General features: G+C 37.0%; 2 protein-coding genes across 2 annotated transcripts; one reads left to right on the forward strand and one right to left on the reverse strand.

Moving 5' to 3' along the window:
• Nucleotides 1-525: 525 nt before the first annotated feature.
• Nucleotides 526-13,176, forward strand: LOC121729397 (dolichyl-diphosphooligosaccharide--protein glycosyltransferase subunit STT3A). The gene is made up of 13 exons (XM_042117899.1): nt 526-760; nt 1,062-1,229; nt 1,436-1,596; nt 2,485-2,682; nt 3,169-3,360; nt 3,745-3,898; nt 4,396-4,473; nt 5,384-5,544; nt 6,889-7,056; nt 7,944-8,132; nt 8,674-8,893; nt 9,443-9,631; nt 12,857-13,176. The coding sequence occupies exons 1-13, from the start codon at nt 658-660 to the stop codon at nt 13,000-13,002; spliced, it is 2,127 nt and encodes a 708-aa protein (XP_041973833.1). The 5' UTR covers nt 526-657; the 3' UTR covers nt 13,003-13,176.
• A 4,059-nt stretch (nt 13,177-17,235) lies between these two features.
• Nucleotides 17,236-24,897, reverse strand: LOC121729399. The gene is made up of 7 exons (XM_042117900.1): nt 24,697-24,897; nt 24,448-24,614; nt 24,015-24,192; nt 22,182-22,339; nt 21,690-21,864; nt 20,641-20,765; nt 17,236-17,379 (listed from the first exon to the last, which is right to left on the reverse strand). The coding sequence occupies exons 1-7, from the start codon at nt 24,761-24,763 to the stop codon at nt 17,254-17,256; spliced, it is 996 nt and encodes a 331-aa protein (XP_041973834.1). The 5' UTR covers nt 24,764-24,897; the 3' UTR covers nt 17,236-17,253.
• Between the last annotated feature and the right edge of the window lie 747 nt (nt 24,898-25,644).

A 25,644-nucleotide genomic window follows, 5' to 3' on the forward strand; every position in this document is an offset into this window, starting at 1 on the left:
TTTTTAAATTAATTTATAGTCCGTCAAGAAAGTGAAGAAATTTTAAAAAGTTTGTCCTTGGATCGGTACGTTTATATTTTTACTAAATTTTTTGTTATTTTACCGATGGCTTGACTTCGTATGTGCCAATTTAGTTAATAATTAGACAATAAATAAGGTTTGTGATAGAATAGAATATAACATGGCTTGATTTTCGATATTTAATCAACATAGAAATTAGTAGATTTGACGTTTAGTGATGTACTTTTTTATAGAATTTAAAAAATATAAGGTGAAGATCTGATCATTTATTTAACCTTAATAGCTCACTTATAACTTCTTACTTATCGATATCCTCGACAAATATCAACCAAGTGTCCCATCACTATAGACCGTCATGTTTAGTTCTTGGCAATATGGCGCCGGCCACCCTTTTTTGTAGTTATGTTATGTCCTTCTGTTTCCCTATTCATTGGTTTAATTCGGAATGTATGGCAACATTGAATGCCACGCCACTTGGAAAATGTCATTGACCGTCACTCGTAATGTCAAACAGTTTCATGTTGCTTGCGTTGGAAAATTAGGTTGCCGGCGAAAATATTTGTGTAATTAGATAGGTTTTCAAATAAACTTGCAAGTTTTATGTAGTACAGGATCTTTTAAAAACACTCAGACATCATGACGGCCGAGGTCCAAGCCAAGTCGCGGCTTGCGTACTTTACATCTGATAAACAGCTTACATTCATAAAACTAGCTGTTTTGTCGATGGCAGCGATACTGTGTAAGTAGAAATAAATAATTCATCGCACCCAATTCACTTCGTCAGCATCAGAAATATTACACAAGAGCTTATTATTTACTTACGAATGGGCTTTGTGTATGAACTTACGTGTTCCAAAAAATTCGATAAGCTTAGTGTCAAACTGGGCGAACACCGCTCACTAGCAAATAAAACCATTTCACTTTATTATTAAAATATTTTATATTCAACTAGTAGGTTGTATTATTTTTATTGTTGTGATAACAAAAAAAAAAACAATTAAACATACATCATTAATCCACCGGTTCTTTTTTTGTTTTAGCTTTTGCAACTCGACTCTTCTCTGTGCTACGGTTTGAGAGTGTAATTCACGAGTTCGATCCATACTTCAACTACAGAACAACACGGTATCTAACTGAGGAAGGCTTTTACAACTTCCACAACTGGTTTGACGACCGAGCATGGTACCCATTGGGGCGTATTATTGGAGGTAACTAAAAAAAATATTTTGATGAAAACTGTAACTTATTTTATACAGACGGTTATTTGTCGCTTTACCATTGTCTATCGAGCCACATTTTGTTAAATATTGGAGACTCTAAAAAACATATGTATGCTGATTAGGGATCTTTTTATTAGTAAGGGGAATAACTTTTTTTTTTAAAGGGGAATAATTTGTCATGTACTTTATTCCAGGAACGATATACCCTGGTCTGATGGTGACATCGGCGGCTCTCTACAATGTTATGCAGTTTCTGAACATAACAATTGATATACGTAATGTCTGCGTGTTCCTGGCTCCTTTCTTCTCATCCCTCACCACTATTGTCACATATTTACTCACAAAGGAACTTAAGGTATAGTAAAACATATCAACTGATAACTCTTTTCAAAGATCATCTGCTATTAGTATAGAATCTATGATGATATAACATGATCTTTTATTATATTATAACAGTTTGTAACTAACAATGAATGCAATATTTTATATATTCTGTTATATTTCAATATTCAAACAAAAATGAGTATAATTATACCATTGTAACTGCCCTTTCTTATTGCAGACTAAATAAGTATCATTATCATCATAATATTAATATGCTTTTAAGAAAAATGGGGAAACGTGAAATTTTGCACAGTTATAGTTTATATGGTGAAGGAGTGCATCAAGCTAATATTATTTTGAAATTATTATGCTTTTTATCATACATTTTTTTAACAAATAAAACATTACACACACTACAAGCCTATACATATGAACTATACTCTTTTATTTATGGTTGAAGTCTGTTGACAACAAGTTGACAAATTGAAAATGGATTATAGTTTTTTTTATTGAATCTTAAGATACTATTAGACAATGCTTACAGCCAGTCTGCGATCAGCTGAGTCCCAGAGACAAAAGTTGAAAAAAATGTTGAATAAATGTTGAACAAAAATTGAATAAATGTTGGAAAACATTACAAAACCAAATATTGAATCCAAAGTTATTCTTTTTTTATGAAATAAGGGGGCAAACGAGCAAACGGGTCACCTGATGGAAAGCAGCTTCTGTCACCCATGGACACTCGCAGCATCAGAAGAGAGAGATGCAGGAGTGTGGCCGGCCTTTTGAGAGGGAATAGGGGAGGGAAGGGAATAGGGGAGGGTAGGGAAGGGAAAAGGGTATTCAATTGTTCAATATGCTAAAGATGTGCTATTTACATTGTAATGCAAAATTTATCAGAGCCTTATAATTTGTGCAGGATGAAGGTGCTGGTCTCGTGGCAGCCGCCATGATTGCCATTGTCCCTGGTTACATAAGTCGTTCTGTTGCTGGCAGCTATGATAACGAGGGTATTGCAATCTTCTGCATGCTCCTCACATACTACTTCTGGATCAAGGCTGTCAACACTGGAACTATTCTTTGGGCTACCATGACTGCACTTGCTTATTTCTACATGGTAAGCAAATATTAAAATGTATAAAAGATCTTTAAAAACTCAGAAACTTATTATAAGAATTCATTATAATATAATTTTTATAATAAAATATAGTAATCTAGCATTGATTGATTTTCTTAATCAAATACATTATGTATTTTAACTATTGTACACTTTGACGCAATGGTGAGAAATCAATCATAGATCAACAAGATGAAAGCTTCACATAAACATGTTTCTTATGATGTGTTTACTTTTGCACTTTCATACAGTTCATTTTTAGTAATATCTACATTGACATCAGTTTTAACTATTAATCTACAAAAACTCTTTTTTATGAAAATTCATTGATCAGATGCAATGCGTCGTTGTAACCACATGGCACATCTTCTTTGTACCGCAACGCAAAACCAACATGAATTTTGATACTTCAAATGCAGCCTTGCCCAAGACTACATTAAACTGTACACTTTGTTCTGAAGCACTAATCATCAATCAAATCAACAGGTATCTTCATGGGGTGGCTACGTGTTCCTCATCAATCTGATCCCGCTCCATGTACTCGCGCTGATGCTGCTAGGCCGCTTCTCGTCGCGAGTGTATGTGGCGTACAGCACGCTGTACTGCGTCGGCACCATCCTCTCCATGCAGATCTCCTTTGTTGGCTTCCAACCAGTCCAGAGCTCAGAGCATATGTTGGTGAGTTTCTTTGCTGCTTTAAATTAAGCAATGTAATAAGTTCTTAGTAGTACCATGACTTATGGTTAAAGCTAGATTCGGGACAACCTACTTCGTCGTCATATTAAAGAAATTTATCATCATAAATAAAATAAAAAACTCTTTATTCAAACCATTAAAGAAACAAATCAGTTGACAAAGGTTACAAAGAAAAAGGAAACAGTTTGAAATAGCAGCCTTACTACTGGAAGCATCATACCATGTTTCTACAATATGATGTTATATTTGAAAACACCGAGGCACAGCAATGATAAAATTATGAGCGGTCCATACAGCAAAGACTGAAACCTATTTTCTACTTACAATCATTAACATAACTTTTACTAAACATGTTCTTATTTTCAGGCGTTCGGAACATTTGGTCTGTGCCAGTTGTACGCATTCACTAAGTATCTGCGCGAGCACCTGTCACCAGCTAACTTCGAACTGCTGTTCAAGGCACTCGTTATGACACTGCTGGCAACACTAGGCACGGCCGTCGTCGCCCTAACCGTTACTGGTATGTTAGAAAATAAATCAAAATATTTCAATATAGATTTTTGCCATCTGAAGATATAGGGCGTGTTCCGTAACTCCAATATAGGCCAGGTGCGATTCATTGAGAGTTACAAGTTGTTAATGGAATGCTAGGAATTTTTAACCGACTTCCAAAAAGTAGGAGGTTATTACGTGAAAATTCGTATTAAGAATAAGATAAGATAATTACTTTTTATTGTGCACACATAATATTATAACAATTTAAAGACATTTTTTTTAAAACACAAGTATAACACAATGGCGGCCCTATTACTAATTATTAATTTCTTCCAGGCAACCACGGGTAGAGGAAATATATATTATATTAGATAAGGTGAATGTGCCATAAACAAATAGAATACACTATGCAGATTACTTAAAAGTCTAAAAAGTCGAGACTTAATTTGGTTTAATGAGAAAATGTCATAAGGGAGCTAAAAGTGACCGATAATAATGCATATAAACTGTTTACTTCCACAGGAAAGATCTCCCCATGGACTGGAAGATTCTACTCGCTCCTCGACCCATCTTACGCCAAGAACCACATTCCCATCATTGGTAAGTAGGTTTAAATTTTAATATACTTTACTGTAAAAGGTAATAAATACGGGCAAATCAGATTTTTAGGCTGAATCGTCACAACTGTTTTGTCTACTCAACACAAACACACCTTCTTGAAATATATTGGGCAAATGGCTGAAAATAATTCAGCTTTATAGTTAATTTCATAATGCATGCATTTTTAGTTGGGTTGAATTCGGCTCAGATAGATTCGGTAATCTTCATCCGCCATCGTCGCGCGCGTTTTATTGCCAACTGCACCGCCGATATTACGTTGACGCATTTGGCTGATAATGTGACACACGATAAGAGCCGAAATTACTCGGCGGAAGTTCAGTTGCGTAACTTTGTCCGAGTATTCAGAGTCTCAAACGCCGCCGAATTGACGCCGAAAAAAAAACATTACCGCCGAATCGCTGCCGCACTTACGCTCGACCGAAGTTCGGCTGTACGCTATAACGCGACATAATGTCGGCATGGTGTGTCATCGGTAATTTAAATACATTGCAGGCGTAATCTTGCCGAACTTCGGTCGCGTATCTTTGGCATGGTGTGTTTAGACACTTAAACCGATCAATAGGCGAGACATTACATTCGACATAGCATAACGTGGCATAACGCTGATAGTCAAAAAGCGTCTGAAACAGGTTATAATAGTGTCAGTGGGACATAGATTTTTAAGACGTTTTCAATAAAACAATTAGTATGTATTAAGTTTTTACAATTTGCTTATTATTAACTTTATCGCGGTGTGACGTGTGTGCGCCCGCGCGTGTCGCCTTGGCAAGTGGTCGAGAGCTGCGGCCGCGCCGGAAACGGGAACGCTCCCCCCGCGTCCCGCTGTAGTGATGGGGCAGTGCGGTGTTTGTAATGTGCGCGGCTCGAACAATTAGTTTTATTATTTCAGCGTCTGTTTCTGAGCACCAGCCGACGTCGTGGTCGTCGTTCTACTTCGACCTGCAGGTGCTGGTGTTCCTGTTCCCCGCCGGACTGTACTTCTGCTTCACCAAGCTCACCGATGCCAACATCTTCATCATACTCTACGGAGTGCTGAGCATCTACTTTGCGGTGAGTTTTTATAAAATACTAGATGACGCCCGTTGAAATTTGTTTATCGCGCTGGAACCGTACATCTTACCAAAATAAAAGTAGCTTATGTCCTTTCCCGGAACTCAGTATTAGTACCAAATTTCAGCAAAATCGGTTCAGCGGTTTAAGCGTGAAGAGATAACAGACAAACAGACTTTCGCATTTATAATACTAGTATGGATTGTATTATGTAGTAGAGGACAGTTGCTGAGTACGCGGTAATTGTTAATTGACATTACATTACTTGTCTCTTTCACTTCAAGTACACGATTATCTCGCTTTCATAGGTTCGTGATAACAATGACGTGGGTACATGAAAGAGGTAACGTGGTCATTTCACTGACTTCACCTTGACCTGCGGCTGACTGTTTAGGCTGGCCACACAGGCGTGCGCATTCCTCGGGCGTATGAGCGACGCGAGCGATCTGCGTATACGCACAGAATACATATTAGTTTAACAACAGAAATCTCACTCCCAAAACCAGTTTAAAAAAATAACGACTTATGCTACGATACTATAAAGTTTAAATTCCGACCGCGCAATGCTAAGTGCCTACAATTATATTCACCTACAAATGTGCTCTCTGTCTATCGCATAACGCGTACCTTTTCTTACGAAATCAAGGTTTTCGCTTTTTAGAAAACAAAATAATCTTTTTTAATTACTATTGGTACGGGTAGCAAACCTTTTTATAGTAATATCAAATTTTAGTAACCTAACCTAAATAATAGTGCAGAAAACTTTGACAATTTAAACATAGTAACTTGTGTTTATTTCTGGGTAGTTTGTGTATTTTTTTGTATGAAATCAGTATCATGAATTAAATTCCTCTATGATCAGTATACGGTAGATACGCGACGAAATATTTTGCGCGTGCGTCACCGCTCGCTTGTGAGTCCCTTATGATGTGCCACTCGCGGGTGGTACTTACAGTTCGATGCCTAAACGTGCGAGTGGGACAGGCCTTGTATACGTCGCGCTCGCGGCGCGCACGTAGCGTTCTCTCGCTCACACGCCCGAGGAACGCGCATGCCTAATGTGGGGGATACTTCAAATGACGCGGTAGCTTACATTGCGTGGTAATATATTTAAAATTGTCATTTTAATCTAGAATTTTTGTAGGTATAATATCTAATACGTGATAAATTTAAGACACAAACTAAATATTCAAATGATGACACACACAGCTGGAGTGTGTTGAGTCAGCGTTAAGTTCTCCGCTGACTCCACACAATGATCCGTACACTTTGATCGCTGATACACTCTTATCAACATTTCTATAACCTCAAAATAGAAAAGAACTAACAAAATCTCCTTTCCAGGGTGTGATGGTGCGTCTCATGTTGGTGCTGGCACCGGTCATGTGTATCGTATCCGGAGTGGCAGCGTCTAGTCTACTCAGTCTACATGTGAAGGATATCGAGCCGAAGGTGGAAAAACATGAGATGAAGAAGAAGAAGCACGAGAACAACTTGGTGTTTAGATCTGAGGTTAGTTAGGTACTCTTGTGATTACTTTTCTGGACATTTTTTTTCATACCACAATACACTAATTTTCTTGGTATACCTGTTTAGAGAAATAATTTATTTGTATCACATACAAAAATGAAAGTTGTGTAAATGACAAGAAAAACTGGCAAACTTTTCATTTGTACAGGCTTACTGCCTAAAAATAATTGAAATGAGATATTTGATCATACTAAGTTATGTCTGAATTTTTTGCCTTTATCAAAATACCTATATATCCAGTAAACAAACCATAAAGTAATTGCACGGTCGAAGTGGGCGTAGCCATAGAGGCAGAAGATGACTTTATAACTTGTAACTTATATCCATAAGCCAGGTAGCGGGTTCAAATCCCGCAGACGTTAGATATGTGTTACATCATATAATAAAAATCTTACATAATATATTATGTACAGTATAAAGTAATTTCCGTTGTCTGGTACCCATAACACAATCCTTCTGGTCCTTCAAGTTCCAGGGGGCCAGACTGACATGGTGTGAAGCGTCCATTGATATTATATTATTACTAGCTGTCCCAGCAAACGTCGTTTGCTGTATAAAGTATTTCGATTTACGCCCATATTATTTTATTGAAGTGACTAAATAAGTATGTCACCATGGCAACGTCCATCGCTATCTCGTCGCACAAAAAATGATCGCCATCACTCATCAGTCTCGAGTTGTAATAATTTACTATTATTTATCCAACAAATGCACTTATCAATATAAAAAGTAGATGTTGTCCGATTCTCCACCCTAGCCGATATGCTCGCTAAGATTCACGAAAATCAGTCGAGCCGTTTCAGAGGAGTTCACCGCGCGTGACACGAGAATTTTATATATTTTTATATATTAGATTATATTATTTCCAGGTGGGCGCGGTATTTGTGATAGTGCTCGGCGGTCTGCTGGTGTCGTACGTGCTGCACTGCACGTGGGTGACGTCGGAGGCGTACTCGTCGCCGTCGATCGTGCTGTCCGCGCGCGCCCACGACGGCGCCCGCATCATATTCGACGACTTCCGCGAAGCGTACACGTGGCTCAAGATGAACACGCCTGAGGTAATGTGACACTAGATAAGTAGATTGATGTCGTGCTTGCAATATTGAATCCTACAGCAACATTGCACTAGTAGCTAGTGCTTTTTCCATGGTTAAAATAGAATCTAGCAGGTACCACTATACGAAAACGTAGCCAGTGCTTTTCAAATTTCAATTTACAAAAGTATTTCTATGTTGATACAATTGATTGATACAATATAATTGTGATACAAGTTTTCATTTTTAAGGGTGCTAAATCGGGATTCAATTTAGTTATTATTCATATTTAAATCATATCGTCATCCGACGAACGGGCGTCAATCATCACTAATCCACATAATCGTGCTACACTTGCCGTTTAAAGTACCATTAAAATTTCACCGTTAATGGCTGTTGTTAATAGAACAGCTACATTATATTCCGTTACAACATTAAATGATGCAAGTGCAACACATCAATGCGTTTAATAAAATATATATAAGTAAATTGATGGAGCGGTGCTGTAAGACAATGGTGCAATAATATTATGTCTTCATCCTAAAGTTCAAATTATAAATTTCAGGACGCGAAAGTGATGTCGTGGTGGGACTACGGGTACCAGATAACGGCGATGGCGAACCGGACGGTGATAGTGGACAACAACACGTGGAACAACACGCATATCTCGCGCGTCGGCCAGGCCATGGCGTCCAGCGAGGAGAAAGCGTATGAGATCATGAGGGAGCTCGACGTGGATTATGTGCTGGTCATATTCGGTGGGCTCGTGGGATATTCGTCTGATGGTGAGTCATACTTATAAAAAGCAATAGACGTTAACACACTACACGGCAGGCATGAGGCAGACAACTACGCTTCACGTTATTCTAGAATCTACTACTAAAGGAAAATGTATGGGTTACTGCTTGTCATTATCATTTATCATACATTATTTTTCTTACAAAAAAAATACATAATTTTTGATTCACACCTATAAATTATAGAATATAGAACCCTTGCCATCGTGTAAGCAAGAGAGCAATGTAATATTACCTTATTTCATCATAGAAATAAACAGTGAAATGCGTTTTGTAGTGAGCAGGATAGCAATGTGTTAATTTGTCACAGAAGTAAACAAGTTCCTATGATGCACATGTACCAAACTGGGGCCGTACCACGAAACCGTTTTGAGACTCAATCGAACGAACCAGAATGCCGCATCCTACTCTAACAAACGAGAAATGACGTTGTTAGAGCAGGACGCGGGCCGCGGCATTCTCATTCGATTGCTTGAGTGCCAAAACGGTTTCGTAGTAGGCCTACAGATTACAGAACACCAATATGTCTTGTTACAGATATAAACAAGTTCCTCTGGATGGTCCGTATCGGTGGCAGCACGGATCGCGGCGCGCACATCCGCGAGGCGGACTACTACACCGCGGGCGGCGAGTTCCGCGTCGACGCCGACGGCTCCCGCACGCTCCTCAACTGCCTCATGTACAAGATGAGCTACTACAAGTTCGGACTGGTTTATACTGAGGGAGGTATGTTGTACAGAATATGTTTTATTCTAAAAAAAAGACAAGAGATACAACGGCGGGAATGTGTGGTAGGCCAAAGCTCATTTAAAAAGATGTTTTATTAGTAACATTGGTTAACGAGTAGCAACATGGGCCCTTATTGTAAATGCCCAATTACATAAGCAGTAAGCATCGCCTTAACATTGTTTTGTTAGAGCTTTATGTTTTAAAAAGCCTCAAATTGAAATTAGATTTATCTTTGCTAATGAAAGTAGGGAACTGCTCAGTCAGTATTTACATTCTCGTCTAGGCGATTCACATTTTTTCAAACTCAAACTCAAACTCAAAATTTTTTATTCAGAATAAATTTTTTCAAATATTCTCTGAACGTCGGGGCTACACAGATGCCTACCACCGGTTCGGGAACTAACCCGGCGAGAAGAACCGGCGTAAGAAACTCGCACGGGGCCATCTTTTTCTAAAAAGATGGAAAATTACAAAAAATATATTATAAAATAACAGTGTCATTATGACTAAATAAAATACAACGAATGTACAATTATTATACATATTATAATGAAACAGCTCTGCAGGGGGCGACCTTATTCCCATGGTGTACTATCATTCATGAAATCAGTAACTTTATAGTACGCTTTGGTACACAAACGTTCTTTAACAACTTTTTTAAATCTATTAATTGAGAGATTTTGAACGCTTTCTGGGATCTTATTATAAAGGCGTATACATTGACCTTTAAAAGAATTTTTGACTTTAGTAAGTCTAGTCACCGGAATTTCAAGCTTATGTTTATTACGAGTATTTCTCCCATGGGTATCACATTTTTTCGTGAATTGATATATATTCTTTTTAACATATAATACATTTGATAGGACATATTGAGAAGCAACAGTTAAGATTCCAGTTTCCTTAAATTTTTCTCTAAGTGAAGTATTACGGGCCAACTTGTAGATTGCCCGCACAGCTCGCTTCTGCAGCACAAAAATTGTATTTATATCTGCAGCATTGCCCCACAGCAAAATGCCGTAGGACATAATACTATGAAAGTAACTAAAATACACTAGACGTGCTGTTGTTTCATCTGAAAATTGTCTAATCTTACTTACTGCATATGCTGCTGAACTGAGTCTGTCGGCCAACCCAGCAATATGAGGGCCCCACTGAAGCTTGGAGTCTAGTGTAATACCTAAAAATACAGCTGTATCCACTAGCTCCATAACATCACCATTTAAAAGCACATTGGTTTCCGTTTGCCTTACATTGGGCAATTTGAATTTAATACATTTTGTTTTTTTACTATTAAGTAAAAGATTATTAACACTAAACCAATGTACAATCTTTGAGAGAGCATTATTTACTTCGTCATAACACGCATTAAGCCGTTTGATATTGAATGTAAGAGATGTATCATCAGCAAATAATACTATCCCATGTTTATCTTTAATTAAGAATGGCAGGTCATTTATATAAATAAGAAACAGGAAGGGTCCTAATATAGACCCCTGTGGGACCCCCATTTCAATTTTTGCACCAGCAGATTTTTTACCATTTATCTCAACCCTCTGAGTTCTATTTGACAAGTACGATTTTAGGAGGGCGAGTGCTGTGCCTTTTATGCCATAGTGACAGAGTTTCCTGACCAATGTTTTGTGTTGCACGCAATCAAAGGCCTTTGAGAGATCGCAAAAAACTCCTAGAGCATCCTGCGACGTCTCCCAGGCATTAAAAATACTACTGATCAATTCAACGCCTGCGTCTGTAGTAGACCGTCCCTTTGTAAATCCAAATTGTTTATTATGTAAAATATTATTTATATTAAAGTGCGTTAGTAATTGATTCAGTATTATCTTTTCATAAATTTTACTCAATGTCGGTAAAATAGATATAGGTCGGAAATTAGACGGGTCCAACTTACTACCAGATTTAAAAAGAGGTAAAACTTTACTGTGTTTCATTAGATCAGGAAATACGCCACTTTTTATACAATCATTAAATATAGTCGCTAAGTAGGGCGCGATAACATCGATTATAGATTTAATAACTTTCATTGATAGGCCCCACAAATCAGTAGTGTTCTTAATATTTAGTAAATTGAAAGTTTTTAAAATGTCTTCAGGACCTACTTCTTTAAATCTAAAGTCGATATCACATTCATTTACATTTTCTTTAAGTAACAATATAGCATCATCAGGAGAGTCCTTTAGGTTACTTGTAATTGAAACTGGAATGTCAGCGAAAAATTTCTCAAAAGCAGTCGCAACATCATTGTCGGAAGTTATATTTTTGTTATCTATATTTAATTTAAAATCTGAGTTGTGACTGGCGACTCTTCCAGTTTCACTTGCTATTATTTGCCACGTTGTCTTTACTTTATTTTTTGAATTCTTAATTTTATTTCTAATGTGAATAGATTTGGCAGCCCTGCAGACTTGTTTAAATATTTTTGAATATAATCTTACATAGTTTATAAAGTGTTCACTTTGATTTATAGTTCTTTCATTATAAAGGTCATACAGTTTTAATCTGCTTTTCATAATACCTGGTGTAGCCCATTCACTAAATTTACTCTTATTGTTTTTTCCAACTGTCTTAGAGGTGAAGGTAGTATCAAAATTATCAAAATATCATTACTTCAATATAATCAATACTAAGCCTGAGCGAAGGTGGTTTAGGTGTGAAACTCAAACTTAAATATTTTTATTCAGATTGAATTTTATACAAAATATTTTCTGATTTTTTTTTTATGAAATAAGGGGGCAAACGAGCAAACGGGTCACCTGATGGAAAGCAACTTCCGTCGCCCATGGACACTCGCAGCATCAGAAGAGCTGCAGGTGCGTTGCCGGCCTTTTAAGAGGGAATAAAATAGGGGAGGGTAGGGATGGGAAGGGAAGTGAATAGGGGAGGGTAGGGAAGGGAATAGAGGGAATAGGGTAGGGGATTGGGCCTCCGGTAAACTCACTCACTCGGCGAAACACAGCGCAAGCGCTGTTTCACGCCGGTTTTCTTTTTTTTACCTAGACATAGACACTACCACCGGTTCGGAGAATAGCTCGACGAGAAAAAACTTTACAAAAGAGTGAGCGTCTGTTTCACCGCTTCCCGATGAGTACCAGATAGGCTATCCACAACTTATCCGATAGATACATACTCCATCTGTCAGATAAGTTGTAGATGTCCGGCACTTATCAGGAAGTGGTGAAGGCCCACAATCATTTGTTTCGTTCCCAGGGCGTCCCCCCGGCTACGACCGCGTCCGCGGCGCCGAGATCGGCAACAAGGACTTCAACCTAGACGTGCTCGAGGAGGCGTACACCACCGAGCACTGGCTGGTGCGAGTGTACAAGGTGAAGCCGCTCCACAACCGCGGCGCGTGAGTGCGAGCGCCGCCCCGCGACACGCTGCAAGACATCATACAGAGCATCGTGCGCAACGCGGACCAGTTCATACGATATTACAAAGAACATTTCCCGGGACAGCTGCCGATATAAGAGGATGAAGCCGGTCACTCAAATTTTACAACATAAGTGTCTAAACACACCATGCCGAAGTTACGCGGCCGAAGTTCGGCATGATTACGTCAGCAATGCGCTACGCGTATAATATAACGCGACGTAATTTCGGCATGGTGTGTCATCTAAAATACATTGCAGGCGTAATCATGCCGAACTTCGGCCGCGTATTTTCGGCCTAGTGTTTAGACACTAACGGCCGTTCCCAATATTTGATCTATCTCTGGTTTTGCCCTACTAGAGATAGGAATAACTCACATTAGACATAAGAGACATATATTTTATGTCAATTGTGAGCTATTCCTATCTCTAGTATGGCAAAACCAGAGATAGATCAAATATTTGGAATGGCCGTTAGAGTATTTTTCCCATATAATTTGAACCTAGTAACATACTTTATCAAGATCATTTTGTAGCTATGAAGAGTCCATATTTTTTTTTTATTTTAAATCATTTTTCCGGGTCTAAAGCCTACTTCATCTATTCGTGTCTGCGATTGGGCGATGGAACCCAGCCCATTACTAGTAAAACAATGCTTATGCTATAATGATATGTCTTTGTATTTCGAGTCACTTTTCTAATGTATTTTATTGTAATTACATGAGGATGACACCTTTTATTGCGTATCCGTTGTATAAATGTTTTTAGTAGTAAAGTATACTTCGCGTGCGAGATTGCAACTCATTTTTATATGGCATGTATTTAAATCAATATCTGTATATTCCCTTTTCTCGATCAAAATATTTGAAAGTTTCACCAAAAATACTAACTTGCACACTAATTATGCACCCTAAATAATGCGAATTCAGCATACTATTTAAAGTTATTTGCGAAACTGTTTTACTGAACGAATAACTATTATTTAAATAGTATATCTAACAATTCCTTAGTTCAACAAACATACTACAACTTTTTAAAGGATTATTATTTTTAACAAAAAATTTAAACCGACTTCCAAGGTAAAAACAATAATAATATGAACTAAAAAGTGTTAAATAACTCTTACTCGTACGTTATGTACCAGCTAATTTCTAATGAGTTCAGTCAATGTCAGAATATCTGAAGCTTTTGGGACCAGTACCGACTTCAAAGTAATGAAGACTGTAGTATGTACAGAAATAGTTGAGATTTAGACGAATTCTGAAAAAGGCACTATTATAGAGTAAGAGTTATTTAACACTTTTTAGTTCATATTATTATTGTTTTTACCTTGGAAGTCGGTTTTAATTTTTTGTTAAAAATAATTATTTCACTCTTTTTAGTTATCTACAATACTGTAAGCGAAATTGTGGTAAATGCTTGCAGTTATCTAAGCGATGCTGCAATTTAAAAACTTTTAGCTTTAAAGGTTCAGGGGTTCTGTTCAATGCCTTTGGACCAAGAGACACCTTCGTATGATCTTTCTCTTATTCGTAACATACATGTTCAGTTAATCAATTGTTTTTTTTTATCAGCATTAGTTTCTCTGGTATGCTTTCAGTTAATTAGCGGAGTTAAGGTATTGTGCTGAAAAATTATTCTGGTGTGCATTTAATAATATCCCTTTTTATATTATAGATAAAATATATAATAAAGAAGCAAGTCAAACGCGTCCTCGAAGCTCGCGCGTGTATTAACTAAAAAAATATTATTTTCCTGCAATAACACACTTCTGATTTATAAACTAGACGGCTTTAAGCCCAGTTAACTCGTCAACTACGCAGTTACTGGGCTTATAAAGTTTTTGTCACAAAGAGTTGAGATTTTCTAACAAACAGGTTCTTTTTACTGCTAAATGTTATTACGGTATTTCGATTCATATTGATCTGAATGTCTTCTTCTTTTTTATAACCACCCGTGTTGTGCTTTTTTAACATTTAAATCAAAATGAATTGAAATAGTTTATGCGGTCAGTTGCGTGTTTTTATGATCAACACGTCAACTGCTACCTTTCTAAACTAATTAATCTTTTAACATAATATTAAAATGCTTCTTAATATACATTTTGTCACAAATATTTGTGATTTGTATGCTGTGCATTTTTATGTGAACTTATTCTTATAGCGGCATATTTTCATAACTTAAATTGAATACCTAATTCCTAAACCTTTACTTTTATTTTATAATAAATGTAATTATTTTAATACTTTCCTATTTGTGTTCATTTCAAATGGTGCGTCAAATTATTATTATTGTTATATTAAATATATTCATTAAATACCTTTTTAATTTTTTACTTATTTTCAGAAACCTTAGGTCACAGACAAGTAGATTAAACTTAGTAATAAGCTCTCTTGTAAAAATATACTGATTAAAATCGATAGCCATTTAATGTTCCATTATACAATGTGTCCTGACTCCGGTGTCCGATCCTTTAATGTCATGATCTACGGCATATTTTATCGACAAATTGGCTCTCAAATTTCTTCTCTCTCTCGGTTGTGAAATGGCAGCCATTTTAGTTTTTCTCGGGCTTTCACACTAATCTGATCAGCACTTCTCATGTAAATCTCCTATGATAATAAAAAAGGTCTCATTTGAAAGCTAAACTTGTGGACTACGCTTACACAGACAATATGTTATAAATTTCGTGGAATTAAATATAGTAAAAACCCAAGTTTAAGAAAAAAAATCGTGTATTTTTTAATTAATGGCTTTTTGTAAAAAATCTAGCGCATTAAACTGGTTCTTATTTATTTAAAAAAAATAAAGATGTTTTCGTCTTAAATAAATTTCCTTTACTTCTAAGTCAGATAGCTTAGAAGTTATAACGATTTTCGTATGAAATATTGGTCAGATTAGTATGAGAGAAAGTTTTTTTTTTCAAAAGTTGAAGAAAAAAAATTTTTGAAAGCCAATTTGTCAATAAAATACGCCATACATCATGGCATTCGGCATCGGACACCGGTGTCGGGACACATTGTATAGAAATAACTAATTATTCACATTTACTATTAAATAAAAACTTGTGCTTATAGTTAATTTAAATTGGGCTAGTACTAGTATTTGCTATCAATGTTGAAAACAAATCATAACTTGTAAGTTCTAGAAATAATATTAAAACGTATTTATGGTCAAGCCATAATAAAATAAATGTAATGTTAGCATGTAAAAGTTTCTAAATGTTGACTGTATAGTATTCACGAATTTGTACAGAATTATTCAATTTTTTTTACTTATTTGCATAATGTAAATAACTGGTGCTGTATCTATTATCTAGAATGACATACATTTGTACTTGTATCTACGAAATGCTCCATTTCTATAAACTTAAGATCTACTCAGATGATCAGTAGAAAAAATATTTGATTTCTATCTAAAATTAATTATTTTATGGATTACCAATTATTATCTACTTGGATTAAAAGTCATGCTTGGGCTAAAAAGTTTTGTTTTTCTAATTTTCTACTTTTTAGGTTCACAGGTGCTGTCACAAGTAAAAATCAAATTGAACCAATTTCTATTATATTTATTTTCATTTCAAAATTAGAGAGTGCACAACAAATATACATTAAGGCGATTTGCAGACGAAGGGGCGGGGCAGGCCGGTCAGTTTCGCAGCAAACGATAGCACAAAGGGATCCTATATTACCAACGCACACGGTGGGCAAAAAGACCGCGCCGCGGGTGTCCGGCGGGCACTGGCGGCGGATGTCCGCGGCTGCCCGCCGTGTAGTGGATCACACAAAACAGTTTACATGCAGTAACGCAGACGGCGTGTGCTTTGTGTACGCGGCGCGGGAAGCCGCAGATATCGACGGGCGTACGCACAGAGGTTGACCAGCCCGCCCCGCCCCGTCGTCTGCGAAGCGCCTAATTAGGGAGATCACCGCCGGCACACTTTTTGTATGATCGAGTCTACGGCGCACATACAGTTTGCATGGCCGCGTAATGCCGACTGTATGCGCGCTGCAGACTCGATCACATAAAAAGTGTGCCGTCGGCGATCTCCCTTAGTCTCAAAACCTTCTCGTATTTTTAACCAACAATGATTTGTATAATATGGAAGATGTAAAAAATCATTTTTAATTAAATTAAAATTATTATGGAAATGTTTTATTATTTTTGATGACCATACGCAATATGAAATTGTAAAATATTTTTTTTAACGGCGGACATTTAACAAACCTAGTTTATTTATTCCTCAAAAAAGTCTTCACCCTGATCTGAACAATCCTCAGGTCTAAAAGTGTCGTCGTTGTTATATTGTGTATGAGGTTTTGATGGTTTTTTAGTCTTTAGCTTCTCCTGACGAACTCCAAGCTAAAACAGAAAAAGTTAACAAAATCAGATAACCAAGTTTTTCTTCTATTAATTTAATTCTAAGTTTATTCTTATGATTTTATTTTAATGTTCTTCTTAGGGTTCCATACCCAAAGGGTAAAAACGGGACCCTATTACTAAGACTTATTGTCTGTCCGTCTGTTTGTGTCATTGCAACTTTGTGCTGTCTCCCGCTTTGTATGGGGAGGGAAATTGGAATCTTCCTACTCCTCTATTTTCTTCTGATTAATTTCGTTACGGGTTCCAAGACAGCTTTAGCATGTCCCTCGGGCTCCCTGAGATCATATCAAAGGGTTTTCGTGGTTGGATACCGCTATTGATCCTGGCAACACAGGAGATACAGTGGTGGGAATGTGTGGTGGGCCAAAGCCCGTTAAAAAAATATATGGGGGGCTCCCATACAACAAACGTAATTTTTTTCAATTTTTTTTTGCTCTATATCAATAATGGCAACAGGGTAGGTACTTACTTGATTTTTTCTCAAAGTCCTTAGTTATAATTTGTACTTTAATATTTAATAATAATATTAAAATAAAATATTAAGGGGGGCTCCCATACAAAAAACACAATTTATGGCCCGATTTGGCTCTATAATGGTACGGACCCTTCGCGCGCGAGTCCGACTCGCACTTGGCCAATTATTTACATTGTTTTGGATTAAACGTATGAAATAATTGTATTATTTAATAGTAAAAAAATATTATTTTGAGTACAAAATGATGTAAAATCTATTGAGCTTTTACATTATTATGAGAAATCAAATATGTAAATGTGATACACTTTTTAAACTCTAACCGCTAACGTAATAATGAATCTAACACGCTTCTCTGTCAAAAATAAATATCTTTCGTTACTGAACCCTAACTTCCAGATCACCTGATCGAGGTCATTGCGCTCGCGCAGCGCGCATGTACTAGGGTTGACAACATTTTCTTTTGCGGTATTTAAATAAAAAGGTATGGAAGAAAAATAAATTGTCTTTCAGCGCTGCACTTTCACAGTGAACTCTATGTAAGTACTCGGGCAAAGCAACAGCACGTCAATAGAATTGGCAAGAGACTTGAGCGCCTCCCCTCGGGAACCCGTGCATTCTGGTCTCTGGCCAAAGCTATTGAAGGAAATTTCTGCAAGCCAACCCTACCATCCCTACACGTAGGAAATGGATCGTTGGCCCAGGACGCAAAAGACAAAGCCGATCTTCTGGGCAAGCTCTTTGCGTCAAACTCGACCCTGGATGATGGGGGGCAGAAACTGCCGACCATACCGCTATGCACGAGCATCATGTCGGATATACGGTTTCATCAGCGCTCAGTGCGAAAAGCCCTCTGTTCCCTTGATATTCAAAAGTCGAGTGGGCCTGACGGAATCCCGCCTATTGTGTTGAAAAAGTGTGCTCCAGAGTTGGCTCCGGTCTTGACGCGTCTTTTTCAGCTCTCCTATTCCACTGGCATCGTCCCGGCTTCCTGGAAGACAGCCTTGGTGCACCCGATCCCCAAAAAAGGTGATCGCTCAAATCCTTCCAACTACAGACCAATCGCTATAACCTCTCTCTTCTCGAAGATAATGGAATCCATTATCAATAGCCAGCTACTTCGATACTTGGACGGCCAGGGATTGCTAAGCGACAAACAATAAGGGTTCCGTAAGGGTCGCTCGGCTGGTGATCTCTTGGCATACCTGACTCATCGTTGGGCTCAGGCAATTGAGTCGAAGGCAGAGGCATTGGCTGTTAGTTTAGACATTGCGAAGGCCTTTGATCGGGTTTGGCATAAAGCGCTGCTATCAAAGCTTCCATCATACGGGCTGCCCGAGAAATTATGTAAGTGGGTCACTAGTTTCTTAGCAGACAGAAGCATAAAGGTCGTAGTTGACAGCGAATGCTCGGAAACTCAGTCTGTTAATGCTGGTGTCCCTCAGGGCTGTGTGCTACCGCCTACTGTATTCATACTGCATATCAATGACATGTTACAAACCAAAGACATTCATTGCTATGCGGATGATAGTACAGGTGATGCTGTATATACCGGCTCCCCTAATATTTCTCGGCAAAATGACACTGAGAGTCGAAACGAACTTGTGTCTAAGGTGGAGAATTCATTGGAGAAGGTCTCTGAATGGGGTAGACGTAACTTAGTCCAATTCAACCCCGCCAAGGCACAAGTCTGCGCGTTCACCACTAAAAAGTCACCAATGGTCGTTTATCCTCGTTTCGAGGGCACATCTTTAACCATCTCCCCTAGCATTGAGATACTTGGCGTCAACATATCGAGCGAAGTCCATTTCCGATATCATCTTGAGGGTAAGGCCAAATTAGCCTCGAAGAAGCTTGGCGTTCTTAACAGAGCGAGACAGTACTTCAGTCCGGACCAACGCCTACAACTCTACAAGGCGCAGGTTCGGCCTCATATGGAATATTGTTCTCATCTCTGGGCAGGGGCGCCAAAATACCAACTGCTCCCTCTGGATCGTATCCAACGAAGGGCTGCTCGAATTGTTGTCTGCCATAGTGTTTCAAACAACTTGGACCCCCTGGAATTACGCCGAGATGTTGCTTCACTCTGCATCCTCTATCGGTTGTATCACGGGGAGTGCTCTGACGAATTGTTCGGAATCATACCACCTGCAACTTTTCGTTATCGTCCCACGCGAAAAACATACCATCCTCATCACCTTGATGAGTGGCAGTCTTCCACAGTGCGTTTTTCGCGTAACTTTCTGCCGCGCGCTGTGAAACTCTGGAATGAACTGTCACCAGCAGTATTTCCGGACCGATACGACCTGCAAACCTTCAAGAAAAGAGCGTATACCCTCTTAAAAGGCCGGCAACGCACCTGCAGCTCTTCTGATGTTGCGAGTGTCCATGGGCGACGGTAGTTGCTTACCATCAGGTGACCCGTTTGCTCGTTTGCCCCCTTATTTAATAAAAAAAAAAGTATTATCACTTTGTTACACCCTGTATAAGTCATTTTCGCCAAAATGTCCCATACGTTAATTGATATTTTCGGTGTCGATATGATGTTATCAACTTATCACATATTTAATGATCTAATTTCTAATGTTTTGAAAATCGTTCATTAAAAAAGCTGCTAAAGTTAGGTCACAGGATGGTGAGAAATTTGGCCATTCATCTATAGCTCATTGTCTTCTCATCTATAAGTAGTTAGTAGTCCATAGAAAATAATTTATTCTTTTGGTGTATGTCTATTTGACGAGTTGCCAGTAGGTTTTACAGTTTCTCACCTGTTGAACAAGATTAAATGGGCCTATTCCATTCATGAATGCTTCTTTGAAAGCCTTTTGAAGTGGTTTCTTTTTAAACATTACACACTGTGTTTTTAAAGTATCAGCCATATCATCTGGCAAATCTGAAAGAGAAAGATATTTTTTTTAAGTCACTATTATAGAATTCTTTTAATTTATTTCTCTTTTAATCTTATTAAAAAACTGTATAGAAATTGTGTTACTAAAAAATTTACCAGCAGATAACTAAGTTTAAGTACTACCGGCGCCTTGGACGAGAATTCTACTGCGCCAAGGGTGCTGGTAGTGCTAAATAAAAATGGGTTCTGTGCATAAGTATACTACAGTGCATAATACAGTCACGGCCGTAGCTAGAGGGGGGCATTGGGGGGCAATGCCCTACCTTAAAAATATCAAAACCCTAGAAAATCAATCAATTATGTCATTTTTTTTTTACTTCTGCCCTACCTGTAACCAATGCTACCCTACCTCAAATCTGACTCTAGCTACAGCCCTGAATACAGTGCATAAGTCTTATGCACTGTTGCTGTCTGCACTCTGTATTGGACATGTAACTTGACAGGAGAAATACCTTGTTGAGTTGCTCCCCCTAACAATACCAATACCATCTAAGTATTGGTATTGTTAGGGGGAGGAACTCTACTCTCTACCCAGGGCTCCGAACAAAAAGGAGTGCCAAAGGAAAACAGAGCCCCTTTTTTAGCACTACCAGCACCCTTGGCGCCGTAGAAATCTTGTCCAAGGCGCCGGTAGTAATTAAACCACCACTGGATGTATGAATATTCTTATACAGTGCGTTAGTGTAAACGCCGTTATCCTTGAAACCATCAAATGAGCCCGTCAAAATGAACAACTTTTTCTATGAGAACAATGCTGGGAACTCAAAAAAAAGCCGTCTTCATACCCATACAGATGCTCGGAATGGCAATTTGTATGGGTATGATGACGGATTTTCTTGATTTCCCAGCATTGTTCTCATAGAAAAAGTTGTTCATTTTGTATAAATAGGGTAATATTGGATTATATACCTGTGTCCTCAAAGCTATAGGTTTTGGGTCTTATATCATATACCCTATAGTCTAATATTAGCTTTACTGGTATTTGTTCCTCTTCCTCCTCATTAATGTTGTGCACATAAAATGACACCTCAATGTGAGAACCATCTAATATTTTGAATAATTCTGCTTCAATATTAAGTAAATTCTAAAAATGAAATAACTATTATACTTAAATTTTTAAGTACACAGCTCTACATTCAATTAACAAAACATGCTGAATTATTTACTGTGTTATACAATCATACAAATGAAAATGTCTGTCTTTCTCTGGCACATTAGGATTTTACAAAAAGAAAGACAGAACTTTAATCATTATCTTTTTAATGCTTTGATTGTGGGAATAACAGACTCAATAGATACTCACTTGTTATGCAACCACCGGTGGCCGCTTAGTTGCTTGATGGGTTAATAAATATCTTTATTATTAGTAAGAGGGATAACATAATATATAGCAAAAATCACCTTTAATGCATCATACTGTTCCAGTCTATCATAATAAGCTACTAATCCGTTCCTTATGGAGCAGAGGCACTCCGGCAGCAGAATATTCTTGTAGTCCTCCATGACAGCTTTGAAGTTGAATCCAACTGGTAGAGACGATTTTGTCACAGTGTTTTTATCTAAAAGTATATAATTGAAGCATTTTTATCAGACTGCATAAAAAGGGGAGTTATTTAAAGTATATGTTTGTTTATTTTTAATTTTAATTAAATTTAATACAAGGTCAAATTATTATGTGGTGGTTGGAGTACATAGTTTCTTAGCTAGTGCTACTTGCTCTGCCGTGTAGACACTAAAGCGCAGTAAGTGCAAAATCATGATTCGGAGAAAAACGCATTTAAAGTTTAAAAACGTAAAAAAATATATTAAAATGTATTTGTTTTGTGCTTTTTCAACTTTATCTCAAAGGGAATAACGTAAACTTAATCCTAGACGTAAAGAATGCCATGAAAACCCCATGAATAATTTATTACAGTACAGGCATTAATATTTTTGGGGCCCCTTTACTGCACAGAAAAAAACCGAGAATTACATATTAAAACGCAGTAAAAAAGGTGCATTATTGCACTTTAGTTAGTTTTGTGTTCTAGAACATAAAAGAAGTAGTGCATACAAATGAAACAGCATAATAATTTAATTATGAAAATTTTATTTTTAATAATCAAATAGGATGCGTTTTTCATTTGAACTTCGTTTCTAAGCTTAATATTTATTAAAAAACCTGCATTTTTGCTATTATCTTCTCTTAGTACGTTAACATCGTTATTTTAAAATAATGCTTAAAACTGTAAATACCTAGCACTATATTTTAAAAAATACCATTTTTATGTGCATTAGGAATACTAAGCACTTCATTATAAAATTAATCAGTCCATAATTGGCACTGAAAGGAACACAAAAATCTATAAAATGGTGGAACTGAGAAATAAGTGGTATATTAATAAGTAACTTATCAATTGTCATTAATAAAAATTAAAACCGGCCAAAATTAAGCGATTACACTTATTGTTAATTAATATGGCGTCATTTTAACCATTGTTGATATAGTAAAATCTAATATTGACCTCACTATGCAATAATAATCACTATAATTGAATATCAAAATACGATTTACAATAGCCTGCAAGTACTTATATCTTTTTGTAAAAGATAGTTGTACGAATTGCATACATACAACTCTTTCAAAGAATACTATACAAATACTGCATTTTAGTAAGTAGTATAGATTATATCAATATAGCAATTAACTTTTTAAAATGCAGTATTATACCTGAATTTACTGCATTTTAATTAGTAATCACTAGTACTGATTAAATGCAGTAAAAACTGTTTGTATGGAGTTAACATATACTGCGTTTTAATTAGGTTTTTACGTGACTGTGTGTGTATACGGAACTATTTAAAAAACAGTATTTTATTTGTATTTACTGCGTTTTAATCTGAAATCACAAAAAAATCCTTGCAGCAAGTGATTTTACTGCGATTTATATAGCAATAATGTCTTTTTAGCGGTAAAATGGGGTCGTTACTGCATTTTCAAAAAACTTTAAGGTTAAAAATAAAATACTTCCATGTAACGTAGGATAATGTGAGTAAGCCAGAAATAAAGAGAAAAAAATGTAGATTTAGAATATATAAAAAACCGGAAAATCACCAAAATGCGCCTTACTGCGCTTTAGTGTCTGCACAGCAGTGGTAGTGACAACAGAAGCTTTAAAATATTTGAATCATAGCTTACAAAGACACAAGGCCTGAAAAAGCTAATTAAAAATGTGGTAAAGCCATGTGACTCACCACTATCCATTTCAATTCTTAGGCCGTGTTTAACTTCTGTGGCAGCACCGTGCTGCATGTGGTACACTATACAGCAGTGGTCTCCCGCAACATAAGACTGAACCTCAACTCCTGACAGCATAGTCATCAGTTCCAATTCATTCTTCAAACTTTCTACGGAATTGGTCAGGAATATTTTCTGTAATAATGTGAGTTAATGTAATTTAAAGATAAGAATATAAATTTAGGGCCTGTTTCACCACTTCCTGCCATCCAAAATATGCCATATCTGGCAAATTTTGGATAGCCTATCGGCTATCCACAACTTACCTTGACAGAGTATGGAGCATTTGTCAGATAAGTTGTGGATAGCCTATCCGGCATTTATCAGGAAGTGGTGAAACAGGCTTTTAGCTTAGTTATTAAACATTAGTTGCTTTTAAATGTTGGTTACCTCAGGACGGACAAATGAATCGTCCGTTTTCTTTGAAGGCAAGACCTTCTGTCTGTATTTGTTTCGTTGTATTTGAAATAGTTTGTTATGAGTCTCTTTTAGTTTCAGTTCCAATTGGCGTACCTCTTCTTCTAGGTCATCGCAATCGTCCGTCGATGGCTTTTTGGCTAAATATACAAAAAGTATTCAGTCAGTCCGTAGATAATGGTAATAATCAAAAACAATTATATTAAAACTTTGAATACTTACGCGCCTGACGGAACATTTTTGTTATTTTAGGTTGTTTCTTCATTGTTACTTTTTTGAGCATTTTCATTTGAGTGAGTAAAAATTACTACCCCTCACCAGAAACTTAACTTTGCAGTTTTGCGTTAAATTTCTTCATAAAATAAAGAAGTTTATGTACACACAAACAAACTTGAAACAAACCACAAATTGTAGCAGTGCAGTTGAAAAACGAAATTTTGAATTTGACATTGACATTTGACCATAAATTTTTTTTCTTCTTATAATGGCACTTCGGCTTTAACCATGGCCAGTGTCGAGTATTCGGAGCGTGCGAAGTGGGTGGAGGGAGTAAAGAAAGCGATTGCCGCGCTTGCCGTGGCAAAAATATGCAACCAAAGGGGCTCAGTTAATAGCCAAACAAACTTGTCAATCTTGTTTTGAAATTTTTAGAAATTGGTTTTTGTATCGTAGACTGCAAAAATAACAGCAAAAATAGGTAGTACGTATACAAATTTAATGTTTTTTTCTAAATCCACTAGGAAATTAGATCAGATAGCTGCTGTGAAAATGAAAAAGTATGTGATTCGATATACTTAACCTAAAATTGCATTATCAGTCAAGTCAATTTTATTTGAGTTGCATTTTATAAAGATATTAATTATGTACCTAACTATTGTTTTAGTGTTGATGAATGATGGACCACCATGATCTCCAAAACCCGACGACAAAACTTGCAGTGATAGTTTCATAGAATACCTATTTCATTTAAATCCAAAGTATCAGGTGGAAGAAACAGTGACTCACAAATGACAATAAACCAGATACTACATCTGGATTAACTGATCTTTTAGAAGCTGGAGATAGAGTTTGAATGAAAAAGGTTTTTCAAGTAAGCAAGTCTTAGATGAAAGGGGTAAAAAAGTTAAAATTATTATGCCCCCATTTTGAGCAAAACAAAACGAGTACTTT

Source organism: Aricia agestis, chromosome 8 (genome assembly GCF_905147365.1).
Source record: "Aricia agestis chromosome 8, ilAriAges1.1, whole genome shotgun sequence".
Taxonomy (NCBI): Eukaryota; Metazoa; Arthropoda; class Insecta; order Lepidoptera; family Lycaenidae; genus Aricia; species Aricia agestis.